This window comes from Pelophylax lessonae, assembly GCF_965119305.1.
Source record: "Pelophylax lessonae genome assembly, chromosome: 3".
NCBI classification, from domain to species: Eukaryota; Metazoa; Chordata; class Amphibia; order Anura; family Ranidae; genus Pelophylax; species Pelophylax lessonae.
In genome coordinates this window covers 414360505-414376058 of record NC_138770.1, presented here as the reverse complement: position 1 = coordinate 414376058, position 15554 = coordinate 414360505, and the positions used below count along the sequence as shown (strand labels likewise).

The 15554-nt window shown below is 37.4% G+C and overlaps 1 protein-coding gene across 2 annotated transcripts in view; it reads left to right on the top strand.

The window, feature by feature from the left end:
• TBC1D32 (TBC1 domain family member 32) overlaps nucleotides 1–15554 on the top strand; it is a 532407-nt gene that overhangs the window by 282124 nt on the left and 234729 nt on the right. For both annotated transcript variants that reach the window (XM_082249090.1, XM_082249089.1), the window contains exon 23: nucleotides 7654–7742. In XM_082249090.1, the coding sequence (XP_082105216.1) occupies nucleotides 7654–7742 (89 nt within the window). The remainder of the gene's footprint in view (nucleotides 1–7653; nucleotides 7743–15554) is intronic.

Sequence of the window (15554 nt, the reverse complement as noted above, 5' to 3'; positions counted from 1 at the left end):
GTGCCACGCCACCACCAGTGTGCCACGTCACCACCAGTGTGCCAAGCGCCCACGCCACCACCAGCCAGGCAGCCAACCACCACCAGTGTGCCACACCCACGTCACCACCAGTGTGCCAAGCAACCACGCCACCACCAGTGTGCCACTCCACCACCAGCCAGGCAGCCGCAGAACGTAATTGCATTATAGAATATTAAAAAAAAGTCACAGTTACTTTGCTGAGTAACTAATTACTTTTTCAATGTGGTAACTGAGTCAGTAACTCAATTACTTTTTGGGAGAAATAATTTGTAACTGTAACTAATTACTTTTTTAAACTAAGATGAGCAACACTGGTGACAGGGAGTGACAGATCGGACTGTTCAGCATAGCTGGACATCCGATCTGTCCATGAATCACATAGTCACCTCCCCCCCTACACGTCAGTAAGCACCAGGCATACATTAACCCCTCCCTCTCCAATAAAATTAACCCCTTCCCTGCCAGTGTCATTTTTACAGTAACAGTGCATATTTATAGCACTGATTACTGCAGTAATGTCACTGGTACCCCCAAAAGTGTCAAAAATGTCAGTCAGGGGTCCGGTCTGTCCGCCGCAATGTCGCAGTCCCGCAAAAAAAATCGCAGATCGCCGCCATTACGCGTTAAAAAAAAAACACCAAAAATGACAGAAATCTTTCCCTTTGTTAGTAAACGCAATAACTTTTGCGCAAACCAATCAAAATACGCTTATTGCGATTTTTTTTACCAAACATATGTAGCATAAAACAAATTGGCCAAAAATTTTTAAAAAAATTGTTTTTTACATCTTTTTTGGGGGGAATTTCATATAAAAAAATGTTAAAAATATTGTTATTTTTTCAAAATAAACGCTCTTTTTTTGTTTATAGCGCAAAAAGTAAAAATCGCACAGGTGATCAAATACCACCAAAAGAAAGCTCTGTTTGTGGGAAAAAAAAGGACGTAAATTTCGTTTGGGTACGGCGTCGCACGACCGCGCAATTGTCAGTTGAAGTTGCACAGCGCCGAATCGCAAAAAGTGGCCTGGACGGAAGACAGCAAAATCCTCCGGTGGTAAAGTGGTTAAGGACAATACAGAGGAGGACCACATAGACAAATGGCGACAGACACATGTAGGGTAAATTTAGAGCAAACCAGGGCAGAGAAAGAAACAGACATACATGGGAAGGGATGTTAGGTTCAAAGACAAAGCCAATTTGTGGTAGACAGGCGGTAGAGAAAAACTAGACACAGAAGGGCTAATATGAATATAGATGAGGCAAACAAGATATACCACTAGAGACATGACCAGTGAGAGACAAAAACAGAGTGAGAAATAGTAGGGAGATGTTTATGCTGGGACACAACGCTTTTAATAATTATCTCTTAAGACTAGCCTGAGTCAATCACCTTCTTACAGTAGAGAATGACTGTGGTTGTTGCTGCCATTAAAACCATAAAAAAGGCCCAATAGTCTGTGTTTGCTAAGTAGATAAGGTTTTCCTTTCTCCCAGATAGTATATCAGCTGGCAAGGTGGCAGTCGCAGATTCATTTGAAAACAGGCACTTGTTAGCCATGTACCATTTTTGCTATGCATCTCCCACAATAAATTAGCTAATTTTACTTACTTATGCTTTTCCATGAAGTGTATTCATGTTTATTTTAATTAAATCAGACTAAAAGAGAAAAGAAAAATGCAGACTGCTGGTACTAGGGAGACTACAACATTTTAAAATCACAAAAACTTTATTAAATATAAAATTGCAAAGCTAAAAATACCATGGGATAACAGTCCCTAGTAAAAATCAGGGCTGCACAATTCTGGATAAAATAGGAATCACAATTTTTTTGCTTAGAACAAAGATCACGATTATTTCATGATTCTGGGCGTAACATCATCTTTTACATTATACAAAAAAATCAGGCTAACTTTACTGTTTTTTTTTAAATTCATTAAAGTGTATTTTTCCTAAAAAAAACTGCATTTGAAAGACTTCTGCGCAAATACAGTGTGACATAAAAGATTGAAATGATCACAATTTTATTCTTTTGCGTCTCTGCTAAAAAAATATAAATAATGTTTGGGGGTTCTAAGTAATTTTCTAGCAAAAAAAATACTGATTTTAATTTGTAAGCAACAAGTGTCAGAAAAAGGCCCAGTCTTTAAGATGTTTAACTGCCCTCATTTACAGACGGAAGTTCATTTCTTTGAGCTAAAAGAACAAAATGATATATTGTAGAACATTGTGTTTATAGTTATCTGGCAGCCTTAACAATGTTAATAAACATTTGCAATAGGCTCTTTTTTTTTTTTTCTGTGAGTGAGCAGAGAACAGCTCTGTATGAATCGAGGAAATGCCGTTTTAAGATCGTGAGGGGAATGAATCAAGATCGTGATTTTTTTTTACAATTAATCGTGCAGCTCTAATATGAAGTCACATCTCTCATAGTAGTAATATATAGTGTAAATAGATTAATACATATTTTCAGAACATAACAGTTCAAGAAAAAAGTTGATGCGTTTTGCATATGCTTCCTCAGGGCCTTTTTCATATGTTCATGAGAGAGTGACCTATCTTCAGAAAAAACATATTTTATATACATCTAATAACAAATATTCATTTGAAATCATCAACGACAATAAATAATCAATTATGCAGACTTGCATATCACCCAAGAGGCAAAGACAGGGGCGGCATCCAACAGCAACCAGATGAGATAAAAATAATTATTATTAATAACCTAAGTAGATCTAATAGGGTGGCAAAGGAGATTGATATATGTATCTTTATATCTAGAGAATCTAAATATTAAATGTATCACATAGGACAAATGAATAAAGGACCTACCTAAAAAAAAAAAAAAACTACATATGAACAAAAGCTTAAAAAAATTAAATTACAAAAAAAAAAAATGCATTTAATTAGATGTTTCCTGATATGTTACTTGTGTGCCACATAATTATATATGCTTGTTTAAATGTAAAAGTATTTTAACAATTTTTTACAGTCCATACTAGATTTGTTTATTGGTGCAAGCCTTTTTTAAGTTATACTTTGATGCAACTGATGCCTTCTGAAAACACATATTTTTTATCCTTCAAATGTTGCTAGTATTATTTTTTGTGCTTATTTACATATAGCATGGCATGACATTTGTAATTCATGAAGCTTTTATCTAGCGGTTTAGTACTCCTAGCTTTATGCGATGCGGACACAAAATTCAGATGCAAAGCACAACTTCGCTGCACAGTCACAGCAGACTGGCGTCACTGAGTTATAGGCTTCATCTGAAAGGAAAATCATAACATTGTGAATTCTCTTTCTTTCTACGGAGGAGAAACCACTTTCAGAGAGAAGCTATAAATTAGTCCAGGTAGACCATCTCTGGATTAAATCTAAATGTACTATATAGATAGAATTTCTTTCTGAAGTATCATTTTGTATAAATGAATATATGAATATTAGTGCTGTGATATACAGTATTGTCAATGCAAAGCTTGATATGTTTAATGTTCAATAGCAAATGTGCAATTTAAGCCTCTAAAATTATTTTATGATTTTTATTTTTGTATTAGGTAAAGAATTGTGTATTATATAACAAATGTGTTAATGTGAATAAATTAAATGGTTAGTCTACCCAAAACAAATCCAGTTTTTGGTAGATTCTGGAGAGGTAAACTGCCTAACGTAATGTTCTATTTCTCAATAACTTTTGTAGTGAGATCTCTAAACTTAAAGGGAACCTATCAACCAATAAAAAGCATGTTTCTACTTTTGTAGTCAAGTTTGAGATTACCCCACTATATGTTTGTGTTCCCATTCAAATTCATACATCATACCTAAAAAATAAAATAAAACAACATTTCTTACCTTTTTTAGATGTTTCTAAGGAGAAGGTGGCATGGCTGATTAAGAATTTCTGGACAGTATCACAGTATTGTTGTCCCCACACTAACACTCATTAACACACAATGCAGGAGAGCAATTTCTAAACTCTTAGGGTGCATTTACACCTGCGAATGCACCCTGCCTCCCATTAGATGCAAGAACCCCAGCGGAAGTTTGTGCGATTAGCTGTGAAAGGCAGCCCAGTTAAAAGCAATGAGAGGCTGCCAGCTTTCGCAACTAATCATGGCCACTCACATTTAATCTCTCATGCAGTGATCACATGCGAGTGATTGCCCCTAAATGCAGACTGCCTTAAAAAATATTTAAAAATTGCTGGTTATGCTATAATAATGGAAGCATAAAACAAACATAAAGCAGGTGTCATCCTATTTTGGCTGCTATAATGGAAATACACTTTACTTTAAAAAGGCAATCCTATGTGCATACTATTACTTTATTAGCCAGAAAACTATCTTCTGAGTGCATCTCTGAGACTAGTTTCACATTGTTATTCCTGTTGACTTGTGTCTGGGCTAGGCAAAGTAACTGTTTTATTTTGATAGCTGACCTCTCAGTAAATCTATACCTATCTTTCCCCCCTCCGGCCAGCCTGATCCAGTACTGCAGCTCCTGAAAATGTAAGTTACGACTTTCTCAAAGTTAAAACTTACTCAGTGCTGTAACGCTCCACTGCCAAACACAGGTGACATTACTTACAAACAAAACAGATATAAATGGTCAGAAAAGGATGATTAATTGCAACCTGTAAAAATGCATTAAAATAGTTGAAATACACTGTTCAAAAAAATTCAAGGAACACTTTGAAAACATCCTTTGATGGAAATGAAAATTATCAACCTACAGAGGGCTGAATTCAAAGACACCCTGAAAATCAAAGTGAAAATGGTGCAGCAGGCTAGTCGATTTTACTAAAATTTCATTGCAGCAACTTAAAATGGTACTCAGTAGTTTGTATTGCCCCCACCTGCTTGTATGCATGCCTGACAATGTCGGGGCATGTTGCTAATGAGACGATGGATGGTGTCCTGGGGTATTTACTCTCAGATCTGGACCAGGGCATCACTGAGCTCCTGGACAGACTGAAGTGCAACCTGGCAGCATCTGATGGACCAAAAAATAATGTCCCAGAGGTGGGTTATTGGGTTTAGTGTATGTGAGCATGAGGGCCATTCAATGGTATCAATTCCTTCATCCTCTAGAAACGGGCTGAATTCTCTCGCCACATGAGGCCGGGCTTTGTTGTGCACCAGGAGGAACACAGGACCAACTGCACCAGCGTAAGGTCTGACAATGGGTCCAAGGATTTCATCCCGGTACCTAATGGCAATCAGGGTGCTATTGTCTATCCATGGATATGCCTCCCCATACCATAGCTGACCCACCACCAAACCAGTCATGCTGAACGATGTTAGAGGCAGCATAACGTTCTCCACGGCTTCTCCAGACCTTTTCACAGCTGTTGCATGTGCTCAGGATGAGCCTGCTCTCATCTGTGAAAAACACAGGGCGCCAGGGGTGGACTTGCCAACTCTGGTGTTCAATGGCAAATGGCAATCGAGCTCCACAGTTCCGGGTCCAGTACAGGGCCCACTAGAGGACATTGGGGACTCAGGCCACCCTCATGAAATCTATTTCTGATTGTTTGGTCAGAGACATTTACACCAGTGGCCTGCTGGAGGTCATTTTGTAGGGCTCTGGCAGTGCTCATCCTGTTTCTTCTTGCACATAGAGGCAGATGCCGGTCTTGCTAATGGGTTAATGACCTTCTATGGCTCTGTCCAGCTCTCCAAGAGTAACTACCTGTCCCCTGGAATCTCCTCCATGCTCTTGAGACTGACAAACCTTCTGGCAATGAGACTTATTAATGTGCCATACTGGAGGAGTTGAACTGCCTGTGTAACCTCTATAGGGTCCAGGTTTTGCCGCATGCTACCAGTAGTGACACTGATCCTAGCCAAATGCAAAACTAGTAAAAAAAACTGCCAGAAAAGATGAGTAGGGGAAAAAATGTCAGTGGCCTCCACCTGTAAAACCATTCCTCTTTTGGAGGTTGTCTCATTGTTGCCCATCTAGTGCACCTGTTGTTAATTTTGATAACACCAAAGCAGCTGAAACTGAATAATAACCCCTGTGCTGCTTAAAGTGTTACTAAACCCACAACAGTAAAATCTGTCTATAGATGCAGAATAGCATGCTTGTTATACTCACTGTGTAACTTAAGTGAATAATCCTCTGCATTGTGTAAAAAGGCTGTGTGATCCCTCCTGCACGTTCACTCTGGACAAGTTCAGTCAGATAAGCACAGTAAGTTTAGTTTAGCTGCACATGCTCAGTTTGGTCTCTATTGCTCAGAGAACACTTCCTGGTTTTAGCTGAGCTATTCAGGTCACATGGCGTAAATATCACACATTTGGGCATGTATGCAGATCCTAAATGACACCCCAGTCCCTCCCTTCTCTTCCATGCCCAGTAACTAAAAAAGAACACAGTGGGTGGGATGTAACATCTTGATTGATGGATGATTTTTTTTTTCTTGGGAGGGTACATGTGATCAGCACAGGGCCAATCAGCACTGTCCAGACATGTTCAGACAGAGAATTAAGGGTTTTGAAGCCTGATAGGACAATCGTGGGAGAAATTAAAACTCCTCCTACAAACTATCAGCATTCACTGATGCAAGTCACAAGCTTGCTCTGATTACTATATAGAGCTGATCAGACTTGTATAAAGTACTCGAAATTTCTACTTGAGTAAAAGTACAAGTGCTCGATCAAAAAATTACTTGAGTAGAAGTGGAAGTGCTCGCAGAAAAAGTTACTTAAGTAGAAGTACTAAAGTATTCAACATTTTTTTTACTTAAGTATTGCAAGTAGTTTTTTCAAAAAATTTGCTACTTAAGTACTAAAAGTAAAAAGTACCAGTAGTTTTGAAAAAAAATTTCTACTCAAGTACTGAAAGTAGAAGTACAAGTACTGTGTTATGTAGTTATTAAAGAAATGAGTCAAAAGTTTGAACATCATATTGTTTTTATTATTTCAAATGATTTATTCAAATGTTTAACCTGTGTTTGTTAGTAGTTTCTTGATGCACTTTAAGCGCTGTAGCACCATTTATTTGTTTGTTTCATATTTTCTTTTTATTGGAAAGATTTGGTATAGCAGCTTTTATTATACACAGCCTTTATTTTCGTATGCGCTGATTTACAAATGACATTATACACATTTTTTTGAGCTTTATGCAACCTGCCATCTACTGTTCTGGCAGTGGTAATTTTTTTAAAAGTAACGAGTAACTATGCAGCACAAAAAAAAAATACTTGAGTAGAAGTATCGAAATCATCGAAAAAATGTAGTGAAGTAAAAGTAGAAGTAGGAGAAAAAAATTCTACTCTAGGAAAGTACAGATACCGCATTTCGGTACTTAAGTACAGTACTTAAGTAGTTCTACTTCGTTACTATACATCTCTGGAGCTGATGAGAAAAGGTATTTATCAGTTTATATTTACTAAAATAATTGCATTTCCATGTTCTGTGTACTGTAGGAGACCAGATATAATGAATGCAGGATCTGGGTTTAGTAACACTTTAACTGAGTAGATTGATATCCCAGTTTAATTGACTTGATGATATACTCTGATTAAAAAGTGTTCCTTTATTTTTTTGAGCAGTGTACATTTGCCCATTATGATGCCATGATTAAAATACATTTCTAAAACGTTGCTTTTATTTTCATTTGTTTTAGGATATATTTGATCGGCTTGTTATTGTGGACTCAGTTGCCAAAATTAACTCCTTATTTAACTACGAGCAGTCCCACATTTTTGGATTGAGGTAAGAAGCATGTTTTATAATGTGATAGAAGATGTGGCAACACTATTATTCTTATTTTGTTCTTGAGCATAAGTATCAGCTGAAAAATGTAATATTCCATTTTATCGTTACAAAGAATGCAGTAGAATCTTTTCAAATTAGTGACCAGACTGTACTTGTCTGCAGTGCTGACCCCTGGTCTGGGTCATCAGAGTGAAGATAGGGATTCCAATAAATAAACAAATGCAAGCTTTAACTTCTTCCGGCCCGCGCTATAGCCGAAGTACGGCTACAGCGCGGGCTCTAATTTCCGGGAGGCCGTCTTTATACGGCCTCCCAGAAACAGGCTCCCCGCGCGCTCCCGTGAGCGCGCATCAGGGAAAATCTGTGTCGGCCGTGTCCCTTGGACACAGCCAATCACAGATTGTGGTGAATGGCCAATCACAGCGGCCATTTACCACGTGATCGGACCATGCAATGAGAAATGATCTCATATGTAAACATATGAGATCATCTCTCATCGCCAGCTCTCTTCTTCACACGGAGACTGCAGTGTGAGGAAGAGGAGAGCCCGATCACCGGTAAGGAGACACAAAGGAATGTAATCAGGGCACTGATCACCAGTGCCCTGATTACAGAAGAGGGGGAAAAAATGCCACAATTGCCCACAGTGCCGCCATCAGTGCCCCCCATCAGTGCCCACAGTCAGTGCCCATAGTGCTGCCAGTCAGTGCCCATCAGTGCCTGCTCATCTAGGCACTGATGGGCACTGACTAGCAGCACTATGGGCACTGAGTGTGGGCACTGATGGTGCTGCCCATCAGTGCTCATCAGTGCCACCCGTCGGTATCCATCAGTGCCACCCATCAGTGCCGCCTCTCAGTGCCCATCAGTGCCGCCTCTCAGTGCCCATCAGTGCCACCCATCAGTGCCACCTCTCAGTTCCCCGCAGTGCCACCTCTCATGCCCAGCAGTGCCACCTCTCAGTGCCCAGCAGTGCCACCTATCAGTGCTCATCAGTGCCGCCTATCAGTGCTCATCAGTGCCGCCTATCAGTGCTCATCAGTGCGGCATATTAGTACCTCCTCATCAGTGCCACCTCATCAGTGCCCATAAGTGCCACCTCATCAGTGCCCATAAGTGCCACCTCATCAGTGCCCATCAGTGCAGCCTATCAGTGCCGCCTCATCAGCGCACATCAGTGAAGGAGAAAAATGTATTTATTTTCAAAATTTACTCGCAGAAAATAAGAAAAACTTTTTTTTTTTTCAAAATTTTCTGTCTTTTTTCTTTTTTTTTGTAAGAAATAAAAAAGCCAGAGGTGATTAAATACCACCAAAAGAAAGCTCTATTTGTGTGAAAAAAATGATAAAAATTTCATATGGGTACAGTGTAGCATGACCGCGCAATTGTCATTCAAAGCGTGACAGCGCTGAAAGCTGAAAATTGGCCTGGGCAGGAAGGGGGTATAAGTGCCCAGTAGGCAAGTGGTTAAAGAGAACACAATTTGAAATGTGGGAACTACCATTGCTGACCTGTAAAGATGCAAGTTCAGCTGGGGTCCCTGACATCACCAAAGGCTGGCAAATGAGATTCTGTATATGTAATGTTACAGAACACTCAGAGACTGTAGGCATATTATACTACAGGAGATAGAGTTTGGAGACATACTTCTGGAGACAGCGACTGGGGACTCGTTATGTGATAACTGTCCTTACAGCACATTTTCTGATCTATCCCACTCTCACTTCTTGGTGAACTAATTATGCAGACTCTGGGATGTAGTTTGTGCACCAGATACCTAAGGATTCTCTGGCCTAGGAAAGGTATGCAGGACCAGACTTGAAATTTGAATTGAACTTTCATGTTTAATGTCACTAAATAATGGGATCTGGTTCATGATTACAGACTAAAGCTGGCCATACATGAGTCGAATTCTGAAAGAATTTTCTTTTGAAAATCATAACTAAGAATTAGTACCTTCGTAATTAAGTCTTGGTAACTAAGCAATGACCGGTTTTTGTGTCACCATTGAATTTGAGTATTCAGGCATGTTGGAAGTTTTTTGAAAAACGATTGAATTTCTAATTAATGATGGGAGAATCGTGTGAGAAATACAATTGAAAGAAATGCGCATGAGATGTGATCTTGGAAAGAAAAAAAAGATTCCCAGCCATGAAAATTATTTTCTGTAGCAGCATGAGGTGAAATTCAAGTTGGTCGGATTTTGAAATCAATTGTGGCACCATCTGATCTCAAAATGCACAAATTTTCTAATTTTCGAAATAGAATTATTTTGCAATTCGACCCATGTATGGACTGCATTAGACAAGAGACAAATTCTGCTGCTCCAGGTGAGTCGACTGGGCTGGAATTTAATTAAAAAGCTCCTAGAATGGGGTGCACGCACTGTCACTGCTGCAGGAAAACGTAGACAAAACGAGAAAAATGATGGCCGCACTTCCCATATGATGCAATGTCATTTATTCAGGAGACCTAAAAGGAAGCACAGATGATGTACAGGCATAAAGTTTCACACGACTAACATGCTTCGTCAAAACCATACAGATACAACCACTGACACAAATATATATTGCTGATCACTTGAATGCCGATAACTTAACACAGGTGTATTGTATCTGTTTTCTATTTTCTTGTTTTCACAGATACATTTTTTTTTATATTTGAGAAACACACTTGCTGTTAATTGGTAAATATTGGTAAGGCCTCTTGCACACAATACTCCTGTTTGATCATCTATTTTTTCATCTGTTTTTTTTTTTTGTATGTATTTTTGCGCATATGTGTGGGCACATGCGCAGAAACATATTCTCACTTTCTTGTTCTGCACATTATGTAAATGGCCATTTGTGCGCAATTGCGCGTATTTGTGCTTATTTGCGTGCATGAGGTGTAAATTATTGACCAAAAATGCAGATTTTTCTTTTTTGTTTTTACTGAAGAATGCATGGCGCTTGTTTACGCGCCTGTGTGCATAGGCACATTACAATTAATGGGCTGTATTTTAGCTCAGTAAAAAAAAAAAAAGCTGTACTGAGCTTTTTCAAGCTGCAGTGTGCAAGATGCCTTAAGATGAGTGTGTTCTCTAATGATAACAAACAATGGAATGTGTCGATCCAATCACCTAAACAACACTCCTATGTTGAGTTAACGGCATTCAAGTGATCATGTGATATGCAATATATATTTGTGTCAGTGGTTGTATCTGTTTGGTTTTGACGAAGCATGCTAGTCGTGTGAAACGCGTCACCTTTGCTCTCCTGCTTTATGCCTGTACATCATCTGTGCTTGCTTTTATTTCTCCTGAATAAATTACATTGCATTGTTTTCTTGTTTTGTCTATGGCCTGCATTACGTTCGTATTAAAAAACTATTTAGCAAGAGTATCACTTTTTGGTCCTCACGGGTTAATTGTAAGGCTTGAAATTGGCAAATGTCCACATGGTATTATAATAATTTATAATATTATTATTTTTAATATTAAGAAGGTGCGACCTGCTTTACTGTTAGAAGCATCTGCAATATAGGTGCAAATGAAGATTGCATATGGATATACAGTACAATTGTTAAACTGATTTCAGTGGACAGCGTAAACTGGGATTTGACTGATTTCAGTTCATAGATCTGGCAGTAGTTTAAATCTCTTTTGCCATTGTCTTTTAAAATTATATTATTTTTTGGGAAGTTCTGTGCTTGCAGCAAACATGGTCATGCTGCTTTACAATGGTCTTCTCTTTACCCTACATAAAGTGGGTAGCAACCCCATGCTAATGATTAGGGAGCCAGGCAAGGTAAGTTCATTATACTGCTAGCTGATTATCTTTTTTTATATTTTTCTACATTTACTTTAACAGATATTTGTCACAAAAGCGACTATTGTTTTGTGACAAAGGAAATTTAGCTGTGTGACAAGTCCTGTTTAAAAGAAAAAATAGCAACAGCAAGAAAATGTACCCTACAGTGATCTAAACATTCTAAGATTTTATTGCATGGAATTACTAAACAAGTAACAAATGCATAGTATGCAGTTCAGTTTAAAACATTGAATCTCTGACTTTTATACACACTGGTATACACACTATAAAAGTATTGTTTGTTATACTTGGAGAATGTTTATTATTCATTTTTTTGTAAGCATAAATTATTACATTTACATGCAGATATGATAAATGAGATATGCCTTCAGACAGCAGCAGTCTGAGCATATGAAAAAGTTAGTGGTCGTGCCAATCCTAGAATTTACTAAATCGAGAACATGGAAGATTGGGAAGGAAGGATTTTCCAGGCACATGCAGATATGTTAGAAAACAGCAATAAGATTAAATGAAACACACGTCTGTATCATATATTTATTTGGGAAATATATTCTCTAGTAATTAAATTGCACTTATATATGAAAAATATGAGCATCCCTTGTAATTTTAATTCTGTATTTCATTATTAGTCATTACTGAAGAATCTGTGGAGAGGGTTTTATGTTATGCATAGGATGCTTCATAAATATTCACAATTTGTAACTAATTGGCAATTGCATTGGGATAATGGAGCCACAGAGTTCAACTTAACCTGTCCGATAATGAATTTGAAACAATATAGAACAAGATGGTTTTGCAATGTCATCGACATTCTTCTATCCTAATTAATGAGATGTCACCCTGAAATTTTGAAAAACGTCCACATAATAAAGTGAAGGTGATAAAACATTTTTTACAAAATCACTGTAGAGTTTTGTGCAGTAATTGAGTTTTATGAGTATTGAATGTGAAAAAGTGCTGTACTAAATATAGCTATATATGTAAAAAATCTAAACAAAAATCTAATAAACACTGCTATATATATTTATAGATACGATTTTTGCAAAAATGCTGCAACTGCTTGTAGCATTTTTGCACATAATAAAGTCATTAAGTAGTGTCTATTCTATTTATATTTGCATATATATATATATATATATATATATATATATATATATATATATATATATATATGCAAATGTAAATAGAATATATATATATATATATATATATATATATATGCAAATGTAAATAGAATATATATATATATATATATATATATGCAAATGTAAATAGAATATATATATATATATATATATATATATATATATATATATATATATATATATATATATATATATATATATATATATATATATATATATATATATATATATAGATAAGGATATATGTGTGTGTGTCATTTATTTTTTCTTTTATATATTTTTTTTTCTTTAGCGCAGCATTTTTTTCACTTCCATCGTTTTAGGTGTTTTTTCTGGCAAACAAGTTTTCACTTTCATGCTTGCTGCCGCTTGCTCATATAAGTGTCCACAAGATCTTACACATTAAAGTGATTGCAAAGATTAATATAAAGAGAAAAACATAATAAACACTGCTATATGATTTACACTTTTTGCAAAAATGCTGCTAGTGCTTGCAGCATTTTTGCACATATCATATAGTAGTGTTTATTATATTCTCTAAATTTGCATATATATATATATATATATATATATATATATATATATATATATATATATATATATATATATAAAATGAGCATAAATGAGTACACCTCAACAGATTTGTCAGAAAATCTTCACTTTCCTTTCATCCTTTCAGAATCAACATTTTCTTTGGGGCACTGTTTGGTAATTTGCACACACAAAAAAGCATTTCTTGCTAACAAATTCATTCAAGACCATGTTGCAAAAATGAATACACCCCTATGAAAGTCTTAGGAGAAAAGCTAAATTTTAGATGACAAAATCCTAATTATCAGGATTCGATTACAGGTGAGTCTAATTATTCTTTAAATAGGTGCCCAGCAGACAGTTGATTATAAAAGGGATTACTTAACAAAGAAAAACCCTTCCCATTTCATGCTGTCAGCAATGGCACCACCTGGAATACAAATGTCACAAGGCCTGGGAAAGAAAATAACTTATTTACACAAGAAAGGTGAAGGCTACAAGAAGATCAGAAAAGCTTTACTTATCAGTCAGAATACTGTAGCAAAAGTGATACAAAAATTTAACTGCAACCATTTCACAGGGATGTCCAGGCCGTCCACAGAGGTTAACACTTCAAACGGAGCATCTTCTGAGGAGAAGGGTTGAAGAAAATTGTCATGTAAGTTCACTGCAGTTACCTAAAGATTTAGAAAGCCAAACTGGGGTGATTGTTTCCCGTGACACAATACGGCGTACACTGCAGAGGAATGGCATGAATAGGTGTTGTCTACGAAGGAAGCCTCTCTTAAAGCTCATGCACAAAATAGCCCACCTAGAATTTGCCAGGTCCCATGCTGAAAAAGAAGAATACTACTGGGTACTCTAGAGTGATGAGACCAAGATAAATGTTTTTGGAACTGATGTTTCAAAACTGTATAACATCGCAATAGTGAGGAGTACAAAGAAAAATGCATGGTGCCTACAGTGAAACAAGGTGGTGGCAGTGTCCTTCCATGTGGCTGCATGAGTGCTACTGGTGTCGAGGAGCTGCATTTCATTGATGGTATCATGAATTCACAGATGTACTGCTCTATATTGAAAGAGAAGATGCTACCATCACTCCATGCCCTTGGTCGTCATGCACTTTTCCAAAATTACAATGATCCAAAACACATATCTGAGGCTATTGTTGCATTTCTGAAGAACAAGGTGAAAGTGTTTAAGTGGCCAAGTATGTCTCCTGATCTGAACCCAATCAAACACCTATGGGGAAGTTTGAAGAGACAAGTTGAGCATCACTCTCCATCCAGGCTCCAAAAGGTCATCAAAAGAATAGATGTTGCTATATTTCGCCAACTTGTTCATTCCATGCCTAGAAGACTTGGTGCTGTTCTTACAAATCATGGAAGTCATACGAAATACTAGATGTAGTAGTTTTTGTTCTGGGTGTATTCATTTTTGCATCAACTAATCTGAGTAAAACTGAAGATTTTGTATTCTGAGTTATATTAATAACCACTTCCGGACCTCCCACCACATATATACAGTGGCAGGGCGGCCCGGCTGCGCAAAATCATGTATAGGTACGTGATTTCGTGCAGGGGTTCTCGCACGTGCTGCTAGAGCGCCACTTCCGCCATGATTAGACACAGCAAGAGCCAATCAGTGTGTCCGGCAGCCTCGATTTGCCGCTGACCACCCGCGGTCTTGCAGGAGAATGACAGAATGGCTGCTTGCCTATGTAAACAAGGAAAAGTGAAATCTTGTGTTTCAGCTAAGCTGAAACACAGATCTTTTTTTTTTCTCTAGAACAGCCTTCCCCCACACAATTCGGAAGCATTCCCTAGGAGCAACCTAACCCCTTAAACACCCCTAGTGTTAACCCCTTCCCTGCCAGTGACATTTATACAGTAACAGTGCATTTTTTATAGCACTGATCACTGTATTGGTGTCACTGGTCCCCAAAAAGTGCCACTTAGTATCGGATTTGTCCGCCGCAATGTCGCAGTCCCACTATTACTAGTTAAAAAAAAATGCCATCAATCTATCCCAAAATTTGTAGATGCTACAACTTTTGCGCAAACCAATCAAAATATACTTTTTAGGATTTTATTTTACCAAAAATATGTAGCAGAATACATTTTGGCCTAAATTGAAGAAAAAATTAGATTTGTTACGTTTTTTTTATTGTGAATGTTTTGCAGCAGAAAGTAAAAAATATTTTCAAAATTATGTTTTCTCTTACGTCCTCTGACAGTCACTGCCGATCCATATAAGCCTTCACTATTGGGTAATGGCGCCCTCTGCAGGAGTAAGCTAGGCAGATAGAAATGTTAATACGA